Raw genomic sequence first — 21,923 nt, forward strand, 5'->3', positions numbered from 1 at the left:
ATGAGTCCAAAACTGTATTGTATGATGCTTCATGAATTATGTAATATACCAGGGAGATATGTATACAGTAGCTAATAAAGTGATACTAAGTGTATGTTGTGTAGTAAGCTGATTGTAGCCCATGTGCCTCACCCTAGTAATTTGGTCCCTTTTCCCCCCTCTTAATTTCAACTACCGTTCTGACTTGGTGGTGCACATGTAGCCTATAGGCTGTTTTAGAGAAATGTAATCATTGAATATTGTAAGAGCTTTCCTTCTCTGCTCATATGCCCCTTTTATTTATCCTATGGTTCTGACTTGGTGTACAGGGAGAATAGTGTAAGAACTGTCGTGGAAATTAAGTACTGAGAGACTTGGTCATTTCGTCAAACAATCATCTTTATTTAATATAAATTAATTATTGCAATAATGAGACCGGCGTTATCTTAACCCCCGACCCTGGCCGATTTTCCCAGGCCAGGATGTCTAAGAACCATTGAGCCCTTTGTTCTACTCCTCTCTATCCGTGTTACAACCACCCCACATCCTGTCACTGGAATGCTAGCTGTAGGTTTTATCACCAGGAAACTAGAGTGGACAACATAAAACTCAGCACTAGCAGGACAGAAATATCTCACTGTTTAGGTGAATAATTGTTACATATCCAACAAATAAGGTGAATACATAATTTTTCTGTCACAGAACAGCACATGCTCTGAATTCTGTCGCTGTACATTTAAAAAATACTGAACAAATAGTTAAATTAGCTACATCCGTCCTAACTCGCTCATTAATGTCTTCATCAAAATTACAGATTGCCTCTTAGCCGCTCGTCGTCCCCTTATGCTATAGTTTTTACATCTCAATTGTCAATAGAAACCACATTTGTTTAAGCAAGTCAGCCATATCAGCTATGTTTTTTTTAAAGGAAGTAAATGAGGCTGAATTAACTGTTTCGCTGCCAGGAGCCTCACCAATGGAGCCACCCACCCTAGATACACACACAAACAAGCACACAGGAATGGTCAAACATGCAAACACACACACACGCACAAGACATTGGTTAAACAGTACTAACCTGCTGGGCTATGAGGGACTGGTACTGGTCGCTGTTCCTGACCAGGCACAGCGGAAGTGGAGCATGGCCTGCTGGCTGCCAAGGAGATTGACCAGCACCGGAATGGCACTGTAGCGCATCAGGGGCCTCATTTATCAAGGGTTAGAGTATTTTTTATGCACATGCACCATTGATAAACGAGGCCCCAGGGCCTAAAACACAAGCGTCTTTTCAAATGTGACACCACCAAGGTAGCAGCCATACACTGCAGTGCTGGCCTTGCGCTACGCATCAGCTCCAGCAGGGCCAGGATTCCTCCTGAATAGGGTTGCAAAGCTACCAAGTCACCATAATTTTGGTAATATATACTTGAATAACTTTCCTTTTTTATATATCTGTGTCCATATTGTCCATGAATTTCTAGTAGATAAACCATATGGTTCAAGAGAAAAATAGCCTAATTCATTAAAAAAAGCATCTAAATCAACAATGGCACTATTTTCAATTACCTCTGCACCTCGTCCAACTATTGACTTTTTTCACAACCGCCACAAGATTGACACCAAAACATTAACAATAACATATTGACATAGAAAAATGTTGAAGAAAAAAGGATACTCGTATTAAACACCAATGTTGTTATGTGTTAATAACATTTAGACTACTTTACCCAGCAGGCTATGCGGGAGGCGGATGGTTAAAGAATGCCTTGCATGGCTAAACATGGAGTTTTCTAGCTGAAGTATATGTAGTTAAACCTACGCCCCAGTTTGTCATTATACAAGGAACAAACATAACAGTTTATATTTAGGATAATGTTTTACAGCTTTGTAATTTTATCATTTCATTTCATTATTTGACGTTACACCTGACAGAGGGCCAGAGATAATTACAGACACCTGTGATAATCTGAAGTACCTAAAAGGGCCACTAGATGTCTTGTGATATATTCTGGTAGTTTACTTGGAATTTCCAATATTATACCCTCCCTTTGCAACTCTACTCCTGAAGTATAGGAAAGCTACTTTAGGGTCTGTCGATATTTAGATTCTATTGCAGAATTAGTTTACCTTTAACACTCATTACGTGCTCCATTGTGGCTAAAACACCCCATGGCTAAGGTACGAATACAGTGCCTTCAGAAAGTATTCACACCGCTTGACTTTTTCCAAATGTGGTTGTTTCAGCCCGAATTAAGCCATTATTAAAAGTAAATGTTGTGTCACTGATCTACTACACACAATACCCCGTAATATAAAAAGGGGAATTCTGATTTTAGAGATCTTTACAAGTTCATTTAAAAAAATGATATGTCTTGAGTCAATAAGTAGATAAGTATTTTCAGTGGCTTGCGACGGCTCACTCGTAAATTTGAAGTGAATCCAAACCTTACCTTTGTTTCCTCAGAGACTTCCTCTAGCTGACGGCTTCCGACGTCAAACTTCAATCCCACCGTGTAGGTGGAAATACCCATCTGGCAAGTACGGGAAATGTTTATAGGCGAATGCAGGTCCTAAGAGCAATGGTGTTAAATCCACTCTGGAACTAAAGCTGATCGATATCTCACGCATCCTGTTGTCTCGTGACAGATCTACGGCACCATATGTTTACGTAGTCTGTCCACGAGAGATGATGTACACTTAATTAGGGATAGGGCTGTCTACTGCCCCCGCTGGAGTAATTGCGTGCCCATGGTAAACATAATTATTTTTTGTCAAAAGTTGCTAATATATGCAAATAAAAAATATTATTGAATAGAAAACACTCTAAAGCTTTTAAAACCGTTTAAATTGTGTCTCTGTGTGCAGCAGAACTCTCAAAATATGCATTCTCCCAAACTATCTCTTCTCATCTGAAAACTTGGGCCACCTTTGACGTCATCACAAACACCCTCCCGAACAGTTACAGCTCCAGGAACAGTCTCCACGTGTTCAGCGTGATCTCAGCTTTCAATAGGGCTTGTCATTGTGAGAATCGCCCGCTCGCGAGAGTTTGAGCACGTATGCTCCCAGTCAATCAAAAACAGCTGTCACTTTTCTGTGCGCAGTGGTCAAGTCCTCTCTTTCTTCCAAGATCGATTGAACGGTGCCTGTGTTTCTGTTTGTTCTCAAAATTGCTGTACACCTTTATAACATGTTAAAGCTTGATTATGAAGTTAGTTTGACAAGTTAACTAGACATATAATATATAATTTCAACATTTTGGTGCGCAACCACTTCAATTTTGCGTAAATTTCAACCGAAATGTGGGTATTTTGAGAACCGAAAGACGTAGACTTGAAAACTAAACGCTGGTTTGGTAAGTATAATCCCTTCCAGGTCGTTTGATGGAAGAACAACAAAGGTAAGGGAATATTTAATGTATTAATTTTGGGTTTCTGTCGACTCCAAGATAGAGGAGTCATTATGCTACTGTGGGAGCGCCGACTCCATATTATAGTCTAGTGAACGCAAAATGTAACGTTAAAATTAAATGTAACAATGCAATTGCATTTAGAAGAAGTGTATCTTGCTATACATATGTAAAACATGCATATTTAGTCAAAGTTTATGATGTGTATTCCTTGTTAGCTGACGTTATCTGCCGGGGCTATCGTCATTTCTCAGGACATTTGGGTAGCATTTTTGAACGATGCATCATTGTAAACAGAGATTTATGGATATATATAGCATATTATTGAAAAAAAAAAAAAATGAATGTACTGTGTAACATGTTATATTACTGTCATCTGATGAAGATTTCAAAAGGTTAGTGAAATGATTTTTCTTTTAATCCTGCGTTTGTTGATTGCATATTTTTTCCTACTTGGCTATGCTAATGAGCTATGTCTGCGGTGGTGGTTTGACATAAATATGTGCTATGTTTTCGCCGTAAAACATTTTAGAAATCTGACTTGCTGGCTAGATAAACAACTTGTTTATCTTTCATTTGAGCTATTTTACTTGTTAATGTGTGGAGGTTAAATATTTTTAGGAATATTTCTTGCGTTCCCTGCGCCACATTCCAGCTGGGGGGGTGGGGGCGCGTTCCCAAATGGGAACTGGTGTCTCTAACAGGTTTTTAAACCTTTATAACTTTGCATCAATCACACATGACTTGTTTGAAGCATATCTCCAAAGGGATAAGATTTGTGAATGATTTATTACATGTAATAATATTACATATAAGCCTACATGTAGCCAACTTTATTTATGAACAAAATCGGTCTTTGCTCCCATAGACACACAGAAGCATGGTATTTTTGAGGTGAATGGAAACCTTCAGGTGCTCTATATGAAGGAGAAACCCCTTCCCTCTGAGACCAAATCTAGAAGAGTAGTAAGTGCATTCTAACACTTTACTGTCCCTCCCTACAATATAACCAACTTCCTAGCTATGACTTGTTTTGCCCTCGGAAGGTTTATAATTGCAACATTAAAAAGACAGAAGTCACAGATAAACCTTTGTGTCACGATCGTCGTAGTTAGGAGACCAAAGCACAGGGTGATGTGAATACATATTTTTGATGAAAGACGAAAAACCACGAAGTACACTAAACAAACAAAATAACAAGACGACCGTGACCGCTATCAAAACTGAGTGCAAACATGCAACATCACATAGACAATAACCCACGAAATACCCAAAGAAGATGGCTGTCTAAATATGGTTCCCAATCAGAGACAATGATAAACAGCTGCCTCTAAGTGAGAAACAATCTAGGCAACCATAGACATACATAAACACCTACATGGTAAACAACCCCATAAACCTACATAACCCCTAGACAGTACCAAACACATACATCACCCATGTCACACCCTGACCTAACCAAAATATATAAAGAAAACAAAGAATACTCAGGTCAGGGCGTGACACTTTGGCTAATGTTATAAGGGATCAAACTGGGATCGAGTAATCCTTTTGCTGATAAGAGCAAACCGCATTCTACTTGATAAATAACCCTCCTAACTTTCTACAGTGTGTACATATTCATCTGTATGGAATGTGGCCGCCCTCATTATTAAGTTAGGCCTCCTTTTCTTTCTTTTTTGCAGTGTCCTTGTTTCTACATGTTTTCCAAGAAAAGCCTTTATTGGAGGATGCTTTTCTTGATGGAAAGAAGGTAAACAGTTTGTAATTTCCTTAATTTGGGCTGGTAATCAATCCATAACTTGATGGATTTGAAACTTTTTTGTCAAGGCTCATTTCAAGGTACTATTTAAGATTGATGGTCAAAATTCATGGATGTAAAAACAATGCATTATCTAAGCACACATTTCCTTTTCCCTCTACAGAAAGCCTGTGTATATTCATCAGATTTCTGTCCGTTTTGATGTGGGAAACCTTGCTTCCTATGTTTAACGTGACTGTTACTTCAGAGAAGATCTTCAAGGTGTGGGAAACCTTCCTTCCTATGTTTAATGTGTCTGGTACTTCAGAGAAGACCTTCAAGATGTGAAGTCTTACACAATATAGCTTACTCAGGTGCATTTGTGAGGTTGACAATGTGAAGAAAACAGCAACTTTGACTATTACAAAAACATATCAAGAGTAAATGTATTCAAATGAATTAAAACATGTCTGTTGATACTGTGGCTCACTGTGACCCGAATTACAAGCATGACTTAGTTGGCTTATGTCAATACAGTGAACAAAGATAACATTCCTGATTAAATGTTCTGCTGACCTAAGTTGTGAGGAGTCTCTTGCACTTGTCTGACGCCTTCCCATGGCTGTTTTTCCTCTTTGCGATGTGGTCACCAAACTGCATGGCTCTCTTAGGGAGTAGAGCAAAGGTCCCAAGGCCCAGCTCCTTGGCAGCCAGCCTCAGTAGTAGTTCCTCCCGACAAATCCTCCTTCTCGGACACTGGCAGGGCATTCAGGAAACACACCACATCCTCGTCCAAATAGGGAAGCCTATACAAAACCAACAAATAAATATAGCATGTGCGATTGCTTCAGTTCCTCAATGGCAATGCTAATAGAGCAACAAAAAAAAGTACCTTTTAGTTGAACTCTTTCAACTCCTGAGTAAATCAAGTGCATTGAAATTACTTAGGAACTGTGCCCACTTTGGAGAGGTGTGTGGCCACTTGGAGACACGAGTTAGTCCTCTCACTCAAACCCTTGTAAATGTTTTGTCTTGTGTTGCATCTACCCCACATTTTCCAGTAATAGTCTTAAAGTTACTGAATGTATCCAGAGTATTTTCCGATTTCGTCATCAACAAATGCGGCGAAAAGCACAGTAAATTAAAAATGCACATAAAATCAACAGTGTAGTGTTTGGATTCAGACTTATCAGGTGAACGGTTGTGTACTCACCTTTGGTCTAATAATTTCCCTTTATCTCTGAACTGTTCCCTTTCAATTGCTACGATGGTTATGCATATGTTTTTCATAATTCTTCTGTAAGAAACATTTAAATGCAGCCCCATCCATATAGGCCAATTTCCACAAGTGTAAAGGGTTAAACAAAAACTCTTTCTCTGAGCAATTGTATTAGTATAAAATAATATTAATTCCCTTTTTAACCCTAACCCTATAGGTGAATCTGTGCCTTTCTTTTTGATCAAGTTACTCATGGCCTCTTTCTGTGTTCTTATTTTTTTAATAATGGAAAATCTGCTTGCCACTGAAGAAGGACAGAAACTGTGACGACAGACTGGTGTGACTCAAATCAACATTTTAAATGGGTGGTAATAAATTGGCATTAATCAGTAAAACGAAAACAAATGTTATTGCTTAGTGTCCTATTCAGTACTTGCCTAGCCTCCTTCCCATGGTCCGCTATGATTCTGTCATCTCGAAATTAGATTCCTTGTAGAAATACTGCCCAGCTCCATGGCCAGCTCTTGGACCAGACCCTAATGCCCAGAGGTCTTGAAGCGGACTCTGTGTCTGGAGTACCCTGCCTTCTGCTCATTGGCTCCAAAACCTGTCAAAGCCACTTGCAGACAGAGCAGTGGTTTGATTAGGCCTACATACTGTTGATCGAATTTACACCACGCCCAAGCTAGCATAATTTTCTCAAAAAAGGAAAATACTTTATTCACATCTAAATGGCATGTTCCTTATTACTTTACCCATGTGATCTACAAAGGGGCGGCAGGTAGCCTAGTGGTTAGAGTGTTGGACTAGTAACCGGAAGGTTGCAAGAATCCCCGAGCTGACAAGGTAAAAATCTGTCGTTCTGCCCCTGAACAAGGCAGTTAACCCACTGTTCCTAGGTCGTCATAAGAATTTGTTCTGAACTGACTTGCCTAGTTAAATAAAGGTAGAATAAAAAATAAATAAAAAGGACAAGACAAACACATCAGTGATACTGTACCTTGGCAGATGAAGTGAACCCCCCTCGGTTTGTTGCCTTCTGTGAGGAAGCCTGTTCCTTTCACTGCAAACCACACAGCACATCCAATGGGTGCACAAGGTGACAGATGAGATCTTGGCGAGTTTTCTGCAACTCCTTCTGAGGGACGTTGATTTCAACATAATTCAATTTTCTCTCAAGTGCTGAAGCTCTTGCAGGCCTGCTCTGCCAGTGATCCTGTCTGGTATGTCACATGGGAATCAGCAACGTCCGTTTTAGAATCCATGGGCTTTGATTTGTGCTTTTTGCTTTTCTTGGTAGACTCCTTCAGCGGCTTTGGTTCTTGCAGTTTGAATGCCACATTCAGAAGGTCAATTGGTTGGTGGGTTGGGATTTGGCAGTTTTTTAAAACCTGTATATTTAGTTAAAAGAAATTCAGGTTAGCAGGCAATATTAAACTAGGGAAATTGTGTCACTTCTCTTGCATTCATTGCATGCAGTCAGGGTATATGCAACAGTTTGGGCCGCCTGGCTCATTGTGAACTAATTTGCCAGAATATTACGTAATTATGACATAACATTGAAGGTTGTGCAATGTAACAGCAATATTTAGACTTATGGATGCCACCCGTTAGATAAAATATGGAACAGTTCTGTATTTCACTGAAAGAATAAACACTTTGTTTTCGAAATCATAGTTTACGGATTTGACCATATTAATGACCTAAGGGTCGTATTTCTGTGTGTTATTATATTATAATTAAGTCTATAATTTGATAGAGCAGTCTGACTGAGCAGTGGTAGGCAGCAGCAGGCTCGTAAGCATTCATTCAAACAGCACTTTACAGCGTTTGCCAGCAGCTCTTTGCAATATAATATATATATATATATATATATATATATATATAGAAATCGGCCGATTAATCGGTATCAGCTTTTTTTGGTCCTCCAATTATCGGTATCGGCGTTGACAAATCATAATCGGTCGACATCAACATCAATAAGACTATTCACCACAAACGTTCTCTCATCAGACTCCAGCAACACCTCCAGGTCTTTAACTGAGGCTTGTGAGCTCGGATCATGTTCTTCCTCCTTTGACAACTGAGGGATTATCATGTTCAGTGAGCAAACTGGAGAGGTTAGGGAGAATAAATTAGGGAGAGACCTGAATTGTTCATCACTGCTGAGGTGTTCCTGGGGATACCCTCCAACTTGGATTCCTGACTAATAGATGACAGACTCTCACCTGCGTGAACCCATGGATAAACTTCAAAGGTCAAAGAGCCAGACTCTGCAAAGGTCAATTCTGTAAACACCTACTGCTGGAACCTCTTGCCACTATGGTGGTCTGTCAGAGCCAGGGAGCTGGGAAGCCACAGATGTCAGAGTGAAAGACTTCTCATGAGCGGCATATTGCCAAAGCAAGCTTCGCCGGCCAAAGACGTCTCTCCTAAACCAGAGATAGTGTCCGGCCTGTTCGTAATAGGTAAAAGTCCAGGGTCCATAACGTTTGGCCAGGACAGACAGGATCTCTGTAGGGCTGTCCCAGGCTGTGAGATGGTGGCCAATAACATCAGTGTCATTATCTTCTGGTCTCAATGACAGTCCACCAAAAACCTCTGTTCCACATCAATACATTCCTGTTACTGTCGTGTGCTGGCTGAGGTGAAAGTCAGTTCTTGCATAGGTGTTCCTGCATACTCTTCTCCAGCATACAACAGATATCACACGTATTTATAGCTTGTGTAACAGTATAACTTTAGACCGTCCCCTTGCCCATACCCGGGCGCGAACCAGGGACCCTCTGCACACATCAACAACAGTCACCCATGAAGCATTGTTATCCATCGCTCCACAGAGCAAGGGGAACCACTACTTCAAGGTCTCAGAGCAAGTGACGTCACCGATTGAAATGCTATTTAGCATGCACCACCGCTAACTAGCTAGCTATTTCACATCTGTTACACTCACCCCCCTTTTGACCTCCTCCTTTTCCACAGCAACCAGTGATCCGGGTCACGGCACCAATGTAACAGTATAACTTTAGACCGTCCCCTCGCCCATACCCGGGCGCGAACCAGGGACCCTCTGCACACATCAACAACAGTCACCCTCGAAGCATCGTTACCCATCGCTCCACAAAATCCGCGGCCCTTGCAGAGCAAAGGGAACCACTACTTCAAGGTCTCAAGGCAAGTGACGTCACCGATTGAAACGCTATTTAGCGTGCACCACCGCTAAAAAAGCTAGCATTTCACATCTGTTTCACTAGGAGGCTTCATTTGTATTTCCCTCCCAGATTGTGTAGAGTTCGACATATCCTGGACCTTCTTCATGTTGACCAGTTCTTCTGAGGGACGAAAAGTTCACAGGTTAGTCTATCTATGGCTAAGAGAAAACTAAACTTGTAAAATAATATGAAACTTGTATGCACTTTGGCCTACTTTTGCATGAACCAAGAGTCTGCACTCTGTCTGCCAAGAAGAATAGGTTACTGTTGGGCTGTTGGACATAGACGCTCTGAAATAAATATGGATGAAGATTAGCAGATGTCCGTAAATTACGGTCTGACAATAGCATATTTGTTATAGCAATCATTAAATTAAATTAGCTAACCCTGTTTTACCCTATTTTTACGCAGATTGGAGCTCATCAATCACAATTTTATGTTCCTTGATCTACAGAAACATTTCACTTTCAGTGAGAAAACCTCATATAGCTCGCTACAGACATGAAGTCAGTTCAGAGAACCTTTATAAGATGGCATAGCCAACGTTTGCCAAAGAGCTAGCTAGCTACTGTAGCTAGATGCTCAGACATTTGACAAGTCAACAACCCATTATACCTTGTAATTTATTTCCTCCTTCAGCGTAGACTCTCCCTCAGCAAAGTTTTCGTTCACTTTCTGGTTCTTTGCAGACATTTTGATGAGGTAGCTAACATACGAAGATAGTAGCGAATATAGTAGCTAAATTGATTATTTATTAGCTAGCTAGCAGAGACAAAAACTAGTTACAGCCACAAAGTCAAAATTGTCTATTTCATAAAAAATCATGAAAACAGCCCCTCTGAATCAAGAGAGGTGCGAGTTGCTGCCTTCCGGGACCCTTTGCTTGGGACGTCCCAACAATCCTGAATAGCACCATAAAGGAAGAGGCCAGGTGAGAGGGATAACTGGTGCCACAATCTGTCTTTGCCAGCAGGTGTAGTTTTCTTTTTGCTCACTATGCGAGTTGTTTTTGTATCAAGGTCAATGAGAGTGTCAAATTTGGTTAACAAAACATGTAATGGCTTATTTGAACTAATAGAATTTTCTTAATGAGTTGGTTGTTACCATTGGCGATTTTATCATGTACATCTTGGTGGGGCAAAAAAAAACATGTGAGATGTATGCCAGCAAAGCCACTACACAACACTAAACAATACATGAATTGCATTATAACGGTGACAAACAGTGCCCACAAACTGTTAGGGCCTACATAAAGCTGTCCCAACAGCAGAGTCCCAACACCTTACCACTGCTACAGTTCATTCAGACTAATTTACAGTTCATTCAGACTTGCTTAAACAAATGTGGTATCTACTGACAATTGAGATGTACAAATACGTCCGACAAGCAGATAAGATGCAATCCGTAATTTCGATTAAGACTTTGAGCGAGCGACGACGGACGTGGTCAATATAACAATTTGTTAAGCACTTTTGAAATGTACAGCATCATAATTCAGAACATGGGCCGTTCTTAAAGTGTACGCACTGTACCAGTCAGAACCGTAGGATAAATAAAGGGGGCATATAAACAGACAATGAAAGCTCTTACAATATTCAATTATTACTGTCACGTTCTGTCCATCGTTCGTATGTGTTTTCCTTGTTTTAGTGTTGGTCAGGACGTGAGCTGGGTGGGCATTCTATGTTGTGTGTCTGGTTTGTCTATTTCTATGTTTGGCCTGATATGGTTCTCAATCAGAGGCAGGTGTTAGTCATTGTCTCTAATTGGGAACCATATTTAGGTAGCCTGTTTTATGTTGGGTTTTGTGGGTGATTGTTCCTGTCTCTGTGTTTTGCACCAGATAGGGCTGGTTTTGGTTTTCCACGTTTATTGGTTTGTAGTGTTCATGTTTATCTGTTTTTATTAAACATGAGTAAATATAACCACGCTGCGTTTGGGTCCTCTACTTCACCACAGGAAAACCCTGACAGAATCACCCACCAACCAAGAGCAGCCAGAGTCTCCCGCCTGTCCGGCACTGTCAGAGCTACCGCCCCTCATGCCAGAGGCGCCAGAGGCCCTCATTCCAGAGGCACCAGTGCTCCTCAGTCCAGCGCTGCCAGAGCCTTTTTCTCCAGTCTGCCCAGCGCTGTCTGAGCTACCTGTCTGCCCAGCGCCGTCTGACCTACCAGGCTGCCCAGCGCCGCCAGTCTGCCCAGCGCCGTCTGAGCTAACCGTCTGCCCTGCGCTGCCAGTGCCACCAGTCTGTCCAGCGCCGCCAGTCTGCCCAGCGCCGCCAGTCTGCCCAGCGCCGTCTGAGCTACCCGTCTGCCCAGCGCCGTCTGAGCTACCAGTCTGCCCAGCGCCGCCAGTCTGCCCAGTGCCGCAAGTGCCGCCAGTCTGCCCAGTGCAGTCTGCCCAGTGCCGCCAGTCTGCCCAGCGCCGCCAGTGCCGCCAGTCTGCCAGGATCCGCCAGTCTGCCAGGATCCGCCAGTCGGCCAGGATCCGCCAGTCGGCCAGGATCCGCCAGTCGGCCAGGATCCGCCAGTCGGCCAGGATCCGCCAGTCGGCCAGGATCCGCCAGTCGGCCAGGATCCGCCAGTCGGCCAGGATCCGCCAGTCTGCCAGGATCCGCCAGTCTGCCAGGATCCGCCAGTCTGCCAGGATCCGCCAGTCTGCCAGGATCCGCCAGTCTGCCAGGATCCGCCATTCAGCCAGGATCCGCCAGAAGTGCCAGTCGGCCAGGATCTGCCAGTCGGCCAGGATCCACCAGTCGGCCAGGATCGGCCAGTCAGCCAGGATCAGTTAGATCCGCCATTCAGCCAGGATCCGCCAGAACTGCCAGTCGGCCAGGATCTGCCAGTCGGCCAGGATCTGCCAGTCAATCAGGATCCGCCAGTCTGCCAGGATCCCGCCAGTCTGCCAGGATCCCGCCAGTCTGCCAGGATCCGCCAGTCAGCCAGGATCCGCCAGTCAGCCAGGATCCGCCAGAACTGCCAGTCAGCCAGGATCTGCCAGTCAGCCAGGATCCGTTAGTCGGCCAGGATCTGCCAATCAGCCAGGATCAGTTAGATCCGCCAGTCTGCCAGGATCCGCCAGTCTGCCAGGATCCGCCAGTCTGCCAGGATCCGACAGTCAGCCAGGATCCGCAAGAACTGCCAGTCGGCCAGGATCTGCCAGTCAGCCAGGATCCGCCAGTCGGCCAGGATCTGCCAGTCTGCCAGGATCAGTTAGATCCGCCATTCAGCCAGGATCCGCCAGTGTGCCAGGATCCGCCAGTCAGCAGGATCCGCCAGGATCTGCCAGTCGGCCAGGATCTGCCAGTCGGCCAGGATCTGCCAGTCGGCCAGGATCTGCCAGTCGGCCAGGATCCGCCAGTCAGCCAGGATCTGCCAGAACTACCAGTCAGCCAGGATTTGCCAGAACTACCAGTCAGCCAGGATCCGCCAGTCTGCCAGGGTCGGCCAGGATCCGCCAGTCGGCCAGGATCCGCCAGTCGGCCAGGATCAGTTAGATCCGCCATTCAGCCAGGATCCACCAGTCAGCCAGGATCCACCAGAAGTGCCAGTCAGCCAGGATCTGCCGGAACCACCAGCCAGCCAGGATCTGGTAGATCCACCAACCTGCCCGAGCTTCCTCTCACTCCCGAGCTTCCTCTCACTCCCGAGCTTCCTCTCTCCCACTCCCCCGGTCCCGAGCTTCCCCTCGGTCCCGAGCTTCCCCTCGGTCCCCTCCCCCTCGGTCCCGAGCTTCCCCTCGGTCCCGAGCTTCCCCTCAGTCCCGAGCTACCTCAGTCCAGTGGGGCCCATTGTTAGGTTTCCTAGGCCAAGGTTAGCGGCGAGGGTCGCCACTCAAGGGACACTAAGGAGGTGGACTAAGACAATTATGGAGTGGGGTCCACGTCCAGCGCCAGAGCCGCCACCGCGGAGAGATGCCCACCCAGACCCTCCCCTTATAGGTTTAGGTTATGCGTTCGGAGTCCGCACCTTGGGGTGGGGGGGGGGTTCTGTCACGTTCTGTCCATCGTTCGTATGTGTTTTCCTTGTTTTAGTGTTGGTCAGGACGTGAGCTGGGTGGGCATTCTATGTTGTGTGTCTGGTTTGTCTATTTCTATGTTTGGCCTGATATGGTTCTCAATCAGAGGCAGGTGTTAGTCATTGACTCTGATTGGGAAACATATTTAGGTAGCCTGTTTTGTGTTGGGTTTTGTGGGTGATTGTTCCTGTCTCTGTGTTTTGCACCAGATAGGGCTGTTTTTGGTTTTCCACGTTTATTGTTTTGTAGTGTTCATGTTTATCTGTTTTTATTAAACATGAGTAAATATAACCACGCTGCGTTTTGGTCCTCTACTTCACCACAGGAAAACCCTGACAATTACATTTCTCTAAAACAGGTTATAGGCTATTTGTGCACCACCAAGTTAGAACAGTCGGTGAAATTTAGAGGTGAAAATAGACTAAATTATTAGGGTAAAGCACATTGAATGCCGTTTGGGTCTTCACGTGTCAAAAAATATACATCATATAACAACACTATTTCACGCATTAAATTAAGCCTTTAATTTGACACGTGAAACAACATTCTATTCAAGAATGGTGTGTGTGCTGAATTTGCATGTGCAAACCAAGCACCACAACTACTAACGTTATGTTTACAATACTGCGTTGGTGAAAATAGACCAAATTATTAGGGTGAGGTACATGAGCTACTAACAGTTTACTACACAACATACACTTAGTATTACTTTCTTAGCTACAGTACACATTTCTCCCTTGCATATGACATTTATGCAGATGCATTCAATACATTTTTGGACTCACCTTGTGCAGGTGGCGCAGCGGGCCTTTGTAGGCAAATTTTGTCATCAAAGTCTGGCATTCTCTGGATTAATGGCACGAATTTGGAAGAGAAAAAAAACAGCCACTCCATTGAATAGCAGGCTGACGTTGGTGGTTTCTTTGCAATGCTTACAGTTGGCCACTGATTCCTTCCAAACAACTCATTGCTGAATTTGCGATTTCCAACTTGTGTAATCTTTATGTATAACGGCCGATGAGCACCGATACGTTTTTATCTATAATTTCTCTTCATTATTTCTCTTCATATGACATGAATTAAAAATGATTGTCGATTTGATGACAGAAAGCACTGAGCTAGGCTGAAACACCTGCATTTAGGAGCTGCCTTACCGAAGAAAGCAAAAACAATACCATGTTTGTATGCAGTTTTATTAACTCAATGACATTTTTTGTTTTTATTTTACATTGTTTGCAAACTGATATGTGACATATTAATGCCAAAATAACAAGCAAACAGGCAAGCCCCCCAAAAATAAACAGTTTTAAAAAATAAAATGAATCTTAAGGTTTATATAACAGCTTCATAAGACCAATCAGTATAGGCAATTATAGGCTAGCCCAAATATCAAGACGCTATAGCTGGTTTCCCTGTAGGTAACTACAGTAGCAACAGCAATAATTAGCACGGAAATAATGCATAAGAGATGTATTTTTGCTGGAACAAACCCACTGATGAAGAAATAAACAAATGTCACAAATAGTCTTCTTGAATCAATTTAATGCCTTGAGCAGTCAACTTTTTTATCACACCAGTTTTTAAAAACCCTCTGGAACAAGTAAACACTGTCCAAAACAAAAATATATTACTTTTTTTGAAAATGTTCATACAAAGATATTCAAAAGAAATAGACAAAGATAGTTTTAAATAAAATGGAGATACTTATGATAAATTAAAACCGATTGTTCATGGACCATGGTTCACCAATGAGAAAAAAGGTCCTGTCAATCATCTCCACTCTCTTTTGGAGTTTTCTTCAGCTTGTTCTTCAGCTCATTCATCATCAGGGGATTTCCAAATCTGGTGGATAAATATTAAACAAAAGGTGTTATAATAAAAAGAGAGTGACATTCATGTAGGAGATATCTCCATATAAAAGTCATTTCAAACAAGAAATTAAGAGAATCTTGTAGAAAATAGTTCAATTGATTCCGTACCCTGGGTGCCTAGGCGGTGTCCATTTAGTTTTGCGCTCCTCTTGCGTCTCTTCTTTCTTGGGAGATTCATCCCTTACATCTGGCTCGAGCTCAGATTTCTGTTGAATAGATGACATTGCCAAATCAAATTAAAAGTCAGAATAATAAACATACTACTAGACCTATTCAAAGGTTGAGCTCAAAAAGTGCAAGTATCTGATTGGTACCTGAGGGATATTTTCGGTGTTATTTTCACCTATCACCCCCTTTCCGGTCTTTCTTAAGATGGGGGGCCCTGCACCGAGTCCTGAACAACATCATAGCAACACAAACAACAAAGAAAGATATCCATTCACACTTAAATCTGGGCATCATCCATTATCTATCATAGAACATTGTGTCACCAACGATAACAGAATGAAAGAACACATATACATTACATTCCTCTTTTCTCTGTTAAACTTACCAGGTAGTTTGATTCCGATGCCGCCCATGCCCATCATTGGTATCCCTGTTGGGCCTCTGACTGGAATGTGTACGGTGGGTTTTGAAGGGGAGGGGGTCAAAGATGGCATCTGTAGAAGAGTACGGGGATCCCTGGGTGGACGGGCATGTGGATTCTTGAGGGCAATGCGAGACTTTTGAGCAGTGAAGTCCAAAGTGGAGGCGTCAAACTGCAATGGTATGATAAACCACTGATTTACTAACAAGTTTTCAAATTCATAACATCCTTTTAGATGAAGCTATCAAGCTTAATTTCGGTAACATAAAAATAAGCTAAACAAATCCAATAAAATATATGAAATAGACTAACGTTTGCTTTATCTCTTACGATTAGACATCACAATCGTGATGTATTTGATAGCATTCTTTTAAAGGGATACTTCAGGATTTTGGCAATGAGGCCCTTTATCTACTTCCCCAGTCAGATGAACTTGTGGATACCATTTTTAAAAATGAGGAAGTTGTTAATTTTGGCCTCATTGCCAAAAATCCTGAAGTATCCCTTTAATAGGGAAAGTATTATCATTACCTGAAGCTGAAGACTTTGGTCTACATTTTTGGTTCCGGACAGGGAACTGAATCCTGCTTTTGCACCCTCCCCTCTGTTTTCCTCTGGTAATCCTGCATCTGTTTCCACAGTTTCCCCAGACTGCCCAACCTGGGATTTCTCTATTATTCCATCGTCGATCTCCGGTAGTTGACCCTGTGATCCAAAATCTGTCTGCTTTGATAAAACAGGCCCTGTCTTCACAACTTCCTCTGTTACCAAAGCCTCGGTCTCATCGTTTTCCCAAAATAATCCTACCTCAATTTCCAGTGATTTGTTTGCCGTGTTATCTCCTGCCTTCTCTTTTAACACAGCCTCTGTCGCCTCTGAAAGTTCAGCCTCTAGCATTATCAGAGCCGTTGTATTTTTCACTAATTCTGTGTCTGACACATCTGTTTCCTCTGATAATCCAGAATCTACGGTCTCCTCTGATAATCCAGACTCTTTCTCCACATCTGGTATTTCTGTGTAAATATCCTTTAATCCAGCCTCACTGTCCACTGATTCTGCAGATAATCCAGTCTCTGATATTTCAAGTGATCTGGACTCCAGTGACTTGTCTGATGAGTCCGTATCCATCTCTACTGTTTCCACCGACAGCACAGTCTCTGTTCTCACATGTAGTATGTCTTCTACTATGTTCTTCTGTAACCCATACTTGGTCTCTACTAAATCAGTCTCTATCTCCTCTGAAAATCTGACTTCTGTCACATCTGTGTCCTCTGATGAATCAGCACCTGTTCTATTCATTTTTTCCAATAGCTCTATCATTGGCCTAACTTCCTCTGGTAATTCGGCTTCTGTCCTCACTAATCCAATTTCTGTCTCAACCGTATCCCCAGCCTCAGATTCCACTAATTCCTCTACGTCTGTCTCCACCGATGGCTCTGTCTCAATACTCTGTCTTTTTGTCTCTTTGTCCTTCTGTGATCCAGACTCAGTCTCAGATAATTCCTCCAATAATTCAGACTCAATCGCTGTCGTTTCCAGAAACATTCTGGCCTCTGTGTCAACTATTCCAGACTCTGTTTCCTCTGATGGCGATTCCTCAATCTTCATATCAAGTATTGCTGCGTCTGTCTCATTCATGATTCCCTTTTCGGGCTCCAATGTTTCCCCAGCCCCTGGCTCCACTAATTCTTTCATTAATGTAGCTTTTATATTATATTTTTCCTCTGATAATTCATCTTCTGTGTCCTGTGATAGTACAACTTCTCCACAAACCATTTCCTCAAATAATTTGGCCTCTATTTCTGTCAAATCTGGTAATCCAGCCTCTACCATTCCCTGTGATTTAGTCCCAGCCTCAGATGATTTGTCTATTTCCAGTGACTCATTAGATGACACAGCCTTTGTCTCTGTGAGAAACACAGCCTCTGTGTGAATTGATGATGGGTACAATGTCATGTTCATTGATAATCCTGCCTCTGTCGTCACAGTTCTTTCTGATGATGCAGTTTCAGTTCTCACATCTGGTATTTCTGCCTCATGTTTTTTCACTAATCCAGATTCTGTTTCCAACATGTCCCAAGCCTCAGATTCCACTAATTTATCTGTGTTTGTCTCCATTGACAGCACAGTCACTGTCCTCACCTCTGGTGTGTCTACCTCTGCCCCCTTTTGTAACCCTTCCGCCACAGTTTCCCTTAGTAATCCAAAATTGGTATCTGCTGATTCCTGCATTGATCCAGACTCTGTCTCATCTTTGTCCTCTGATGGCACAACCCCGGTCCTCACTTCTGGTATTTCTGCCTGTGTCTCCTTCACTGATTCAAATTCTGTCCCCACTGTCTCCCCTGCCTTCGACTCCATCCATCCCTCTCTAAACTCGGCCTTTATCTCCTCTGTCTCTTTGTATAATCCAGCCTCTGTCCTCAGTGCCTCATCTGATAAACAAACATATGTCTCTGCGGCTTCCTCTGACAGTCCTAACTCAATCTCCATCGGTTCGTGTGATTCAGCCTTTGTCTTCGCTAGGTCCTCTAGTATTTGAGTATCTGTTTCATTCAGTGATACAGAATCTGTTCTCTCCGTTTCTCCCAGTGATTTCGCTGGTTTCGCGACTGTGTGCTCGTCTACCACTGTATCAGAGGCTTTCTCAATATCCTCACTTTCAAATAATCCTTCAACAGTTTTCGGGTCTTCTTTCCCTTCCATGAGTTCACTCACTGGTGAATTGTCCGATTTAAAACTAGTTCCAGTGTTCTCTACACCTTCTAACCCTTTGGTATCACTTTCGGTGTGTGCTTCTTGTAAACGGGTGGTGTTGACTTCATTGCCGCCAACTTCCAGGATCTTCGGTGCCGTATTCTCGTCTAACTCTTTGCCATTGTTGATTTCAGGAATTTCCTCTCGAGTTTCTTCACACGCTACACGTTTTGGCTCCTGAGCCACAACAAGGTCCTCACATAGCCCAGGGGAAATGTATTTTGCCACGCCTCTGATTTCCACTCTATTGTCAACCACTGAAATATGTTTTCCCTCCACTTCATTAAGGGGGTCTTCGTCTTCCTTTGAAATCTTGTCTTCCTGTAGTTTATTTTTCTCCACTACAACATTTCTCTCCTGATAAAAGAAAGTGTCCAGCCCAGTCACTTTATCTTTCACATCCTCTGCTTCTGTATCCGTCTTCGTCCCAATAGCGATTGCAACGTCTTCTATCTTGTTACTGCCCCCGTCCTCAAACACTTTGGATCCATCCTCTGATACCTCTTCTTTTCTTTCCTCTAACACTGTGCTGTCAATTCTTTCAGTGTTGCCCTCCATTCTCTGCTCGTCTCTAACAATAGTTATCTCATCATTTGACACAAAGACTCTTTTGTCATAGGCCATTGGCAATTCAAACTCTGCCTCTGAAACAAAGATGTCCTGGCCTCTTCCCAGTGTTCTATCTTCGTCTGATAATCCTGCACAAAGTGGTCGTGGGTTGGGGTCATTTTCTTGATCAAACCTCTCTATAGTTCCTTCATCAAACTTCAAACGATTGTCACCATATTCATGTTTGTTATTGTTTTCTGAGACTTGGATATCATTGTACGGTCCAAAGCCCCTGTCCAATATCTCTTCCTGTTCTCTTCTGCCCATCTCTTCTATTGCTCTATTCTCTTCCTCCCTCTCCTCCTTCCTCCCAAGTACTTCCATGTCTATGCCATTCTTCACTTCATTACCATCTCGACTCAGTTTGTCTTTGATTACACACAGATCCTCGCTATTCTCCCCTCCCGCTGAGAATTCTACTATTTCTGCTACTTTCCACCCTTCTTTGCCTGTCTCCACGAAGAGTACTTTTTCATTTAATTTGACCATGGTTTCATCCTCTGTACTTTGCACATCGTGTTTCATTAATCTATCCTTATTTTCCTTGTCTCCATTCTTATCCAAAAGTGTGGCAGGTTCAGCACCGGCTGATGTAAGGTTTGGGGACTCTATATCAAAATGTATTTCTCCATCTCTATTGTTTTCATGTTCTTCTGTTTTGGTTCCTTCTTCACCACAGGGGAATTCTTCAGTAACTTCTTCAGGGATTTCTTCTTCCTCCGCTTTTCTTTCTGCCACTGCACCTCTTAATCTATTTGCTTCAGCACAGTTGTAACTGTCAGTCTGTCCTTGTGCTCCCTGGCCCTCTGACCTTTCAGATGTCGGCTCTCTAAATAAGATCGGGATCCCAGTGACTACCACTGATTGGACCCCTTTCCCCATATTTAATTCTTCTTTAGTAACATGCTGGATTGTGCCTTTATTTTCTGTTCGTTCCACCTGCTCTTGTTTTATATCATGCACCTCCGGGGATGATTTGTTATCACTCCCTCTGTTGGATTGTCCAGTGTATTGCACATTGTCTCTGCCGAGGCCTGGACCAATGATGACATTGCACTGTTCCCAGGCAACAACAGATCTTGGTTTCTTAACCTCAGAGCCTGTTTCAAAAGTGACCTCAGTTTCCTTTATCTCATTTTTCGCACATTCTCCATGGTCGTCTGTTTGTTGTGCAGCAGTGGCTTCCTGTCTTGAGCTTGTGTCATTGTTAATGGACTCTGGGCTTAGATACCTCCCCACAACTTCCGTAAAGTAGTTCTGTTTGTATGTGTGAGTGTGAGTGTGTGTGTGTGTGAGTGTGAGTGTGAGTGTGAGTGTGAGTGTGAGTGTGTGTGTGTGTGTGTGTGTGTGTGTGTGTGTGTGTGTGTGTGTGTGTGTGTGAAAGAGAGAGAGAATTACTCTATGTTAATGTCATTTACTTCCTTGTCCATATATAATAACATATAACATAACATTACATCAATCCAGATACAGTGAAATAGAGTTAATGCAATCATTGTGTTTTTCTCCTCCTTGGGGAAGTTCTCAATTCAAACTAATTGTTCATCAACAAATTATTAAGTAGTCTAAAATATATCTATTGTAATTATAGCAATAGGACATAATGAACCAATCACGGTAGGCTATAAAAATAGTGTCCTGTTAGTAAATTATTTCAGCGCAGAAACTCACCCAAACTGTCCAGAAAGTCCTCCCAGCACGAGTGAGGGGGCTTGCTGGTGAGTCCATCTTTTGGTGTTTCAGTGGCTTTTTTCGATAAGATAATACACTTCTCTTCAGAGTAGACTACAACAAAGTAACTGCAACCTGAGGTAGCCTACTTCTTATTGATAGGCCTATTAATTATTTTGTCAAACGAGGACAAAAAAATCTCATTAGTAAATTGTCAAATAGACCTATTAACTTTTCCAGAGGTCTAAACGCGAGCAAATGTAAATGAGAATTTTGGTAACAGCTCTTATGTAGTTCCTGACGCTGAGATGTCCGGTTATGAGTCATTGCGTTAGTGGAAACCAAGACTGTTCTCAGGGCAGGCCTGGTTGCAGTTAGATATGTTCCAGTCACACCAGGGACAATTTTAGCTAACCCTACACCTTTTCCTATCATTAACTTAATTATCCTAACCTGTCACGTTAAAATTATCCTAAACTGCCATGAGAACAAGTCTTGGTTTCAACTAATGTGATACAGGTATACAGCAGGAAGATGATAATGTCGCGTTCAAATGCTACTCTAAACTTGGAAACTCTTATGACAAGTTTAAGCAAAGATGATCTATTATATTGACAAGATGGTCGAGTGACTTCTCTAACAATGGAAATATATGTATTCAAATATGGAAGACAGGCGCGATCAGGTGGGACCATTCTAGCCAATGAGAGGGCAGATAGGCGTGTGAAGACTGGCACAACTCCGATACAAGGTAGTTTTTTTCAAAGTTGTCGAAATGCCGCGTGCGTCCATTTATATCCGTGCATTTTAAACAAACTAACCCTTACGAAACTTATATTTGATCAGATA

General features: G+C 42.7%; 1 protein-coding gene, 1 long non-coding RNA gene and 1 pseudogene across 2 annotated transcripts; 1 reads left to right on the forward strand and 2 right to left on the reverse strand.

The window, feature by feature from the left end:
- Positions 1 to 3,942: 3,942 nt before the first annotated feature.
- On the forward strand, positions 3,943 to 5,693 carry LOC124042870. Its single transcript, XR_006840220.1, has 3 exons — positions 3,943 to 4,354; positions 5,074 to 5,141; positions 5,314 to 5,693. It is a non-coding gene; the product is annotated as an uncharacterized LOC124042870 (long non-coding RNA).
- A 2,609-nt stretch (positions 5,694 to 8,302) lies between these two features.
- LOC124044405 lies at positions 8,303 to 8,996 on the reverse strand (annotated as a pseudogene).
- A 5,755-nt stretch (positions 8,997 to 14,751) lies between these two features.
- Positions 14,752 to 21,601, reverse strand: si:ch211-136m16.8. Its single transcript, XM_046362752.1, has 6 exons — positions 21,075 to 21,601; positions 16,569 to 20,660; positions 16,002 to 16,209; positions 15,763 to 15,842; positions 15,557 to 15,654; positions 14,752 to 15,419 (listed from the first exon to the last, which is right to left on the reverse strand). Exons 1-6 carry the CDS (start codon positions 21,129 to 21,131, stop codon positions 15,344 to 15,346), a joined length of 4,611 nt encoding a protein of 1,536 aa, XP_046218708.1. The 5' UTR covers positions 21,132 to 21,601; the 3' UTR covers positions 14,752 to 15,343.
- Between the last annotated feature and the right edge of the window lie 322 nt (positions 21,602 to 21,923).

Source organism: Oncorhynchus gorbuscha, linkage group LG09 (genome assembly GCF_021184085.1).
Source record: "Oncorhynchus gorbuscha isolate QuinsamMale2020 ecotype Even-year linkage group LG09, OgorEven_v1.0, whole genome shotgun sequence".
Classification (NCBI taxonomy): Eukaryota; Metazoa; Chordata; class Actinopteri; order Salmoniformes; family Salmonidae; genus Oncorhynchus; species Oncorhynchus gorbuscha.

Coding starts and splice junctions, on each gene's coding strand:
- si:ch211-136m16.8 (XM_046362752.1), bottom strand. CDS start 21,131: ATGGACTCACCAGCAAGCCCCCTCACTCGTGCTGGGAGGACTTTCTGG. Junction 16,210..16,568: donor ACCAAAGTCTTCAGCTTCAG/GTAATGATAATA, acceptor ATACCATTGCAG/TTTGACGCCTCCACTTTGGA. Junction 15,843..16,001: donor CATCGGAATCAAACTACCTG/GTAAGTTTAACA, acceptor GATGTTGTTCAG/GACTCGGTGCAGGGCCCCCC.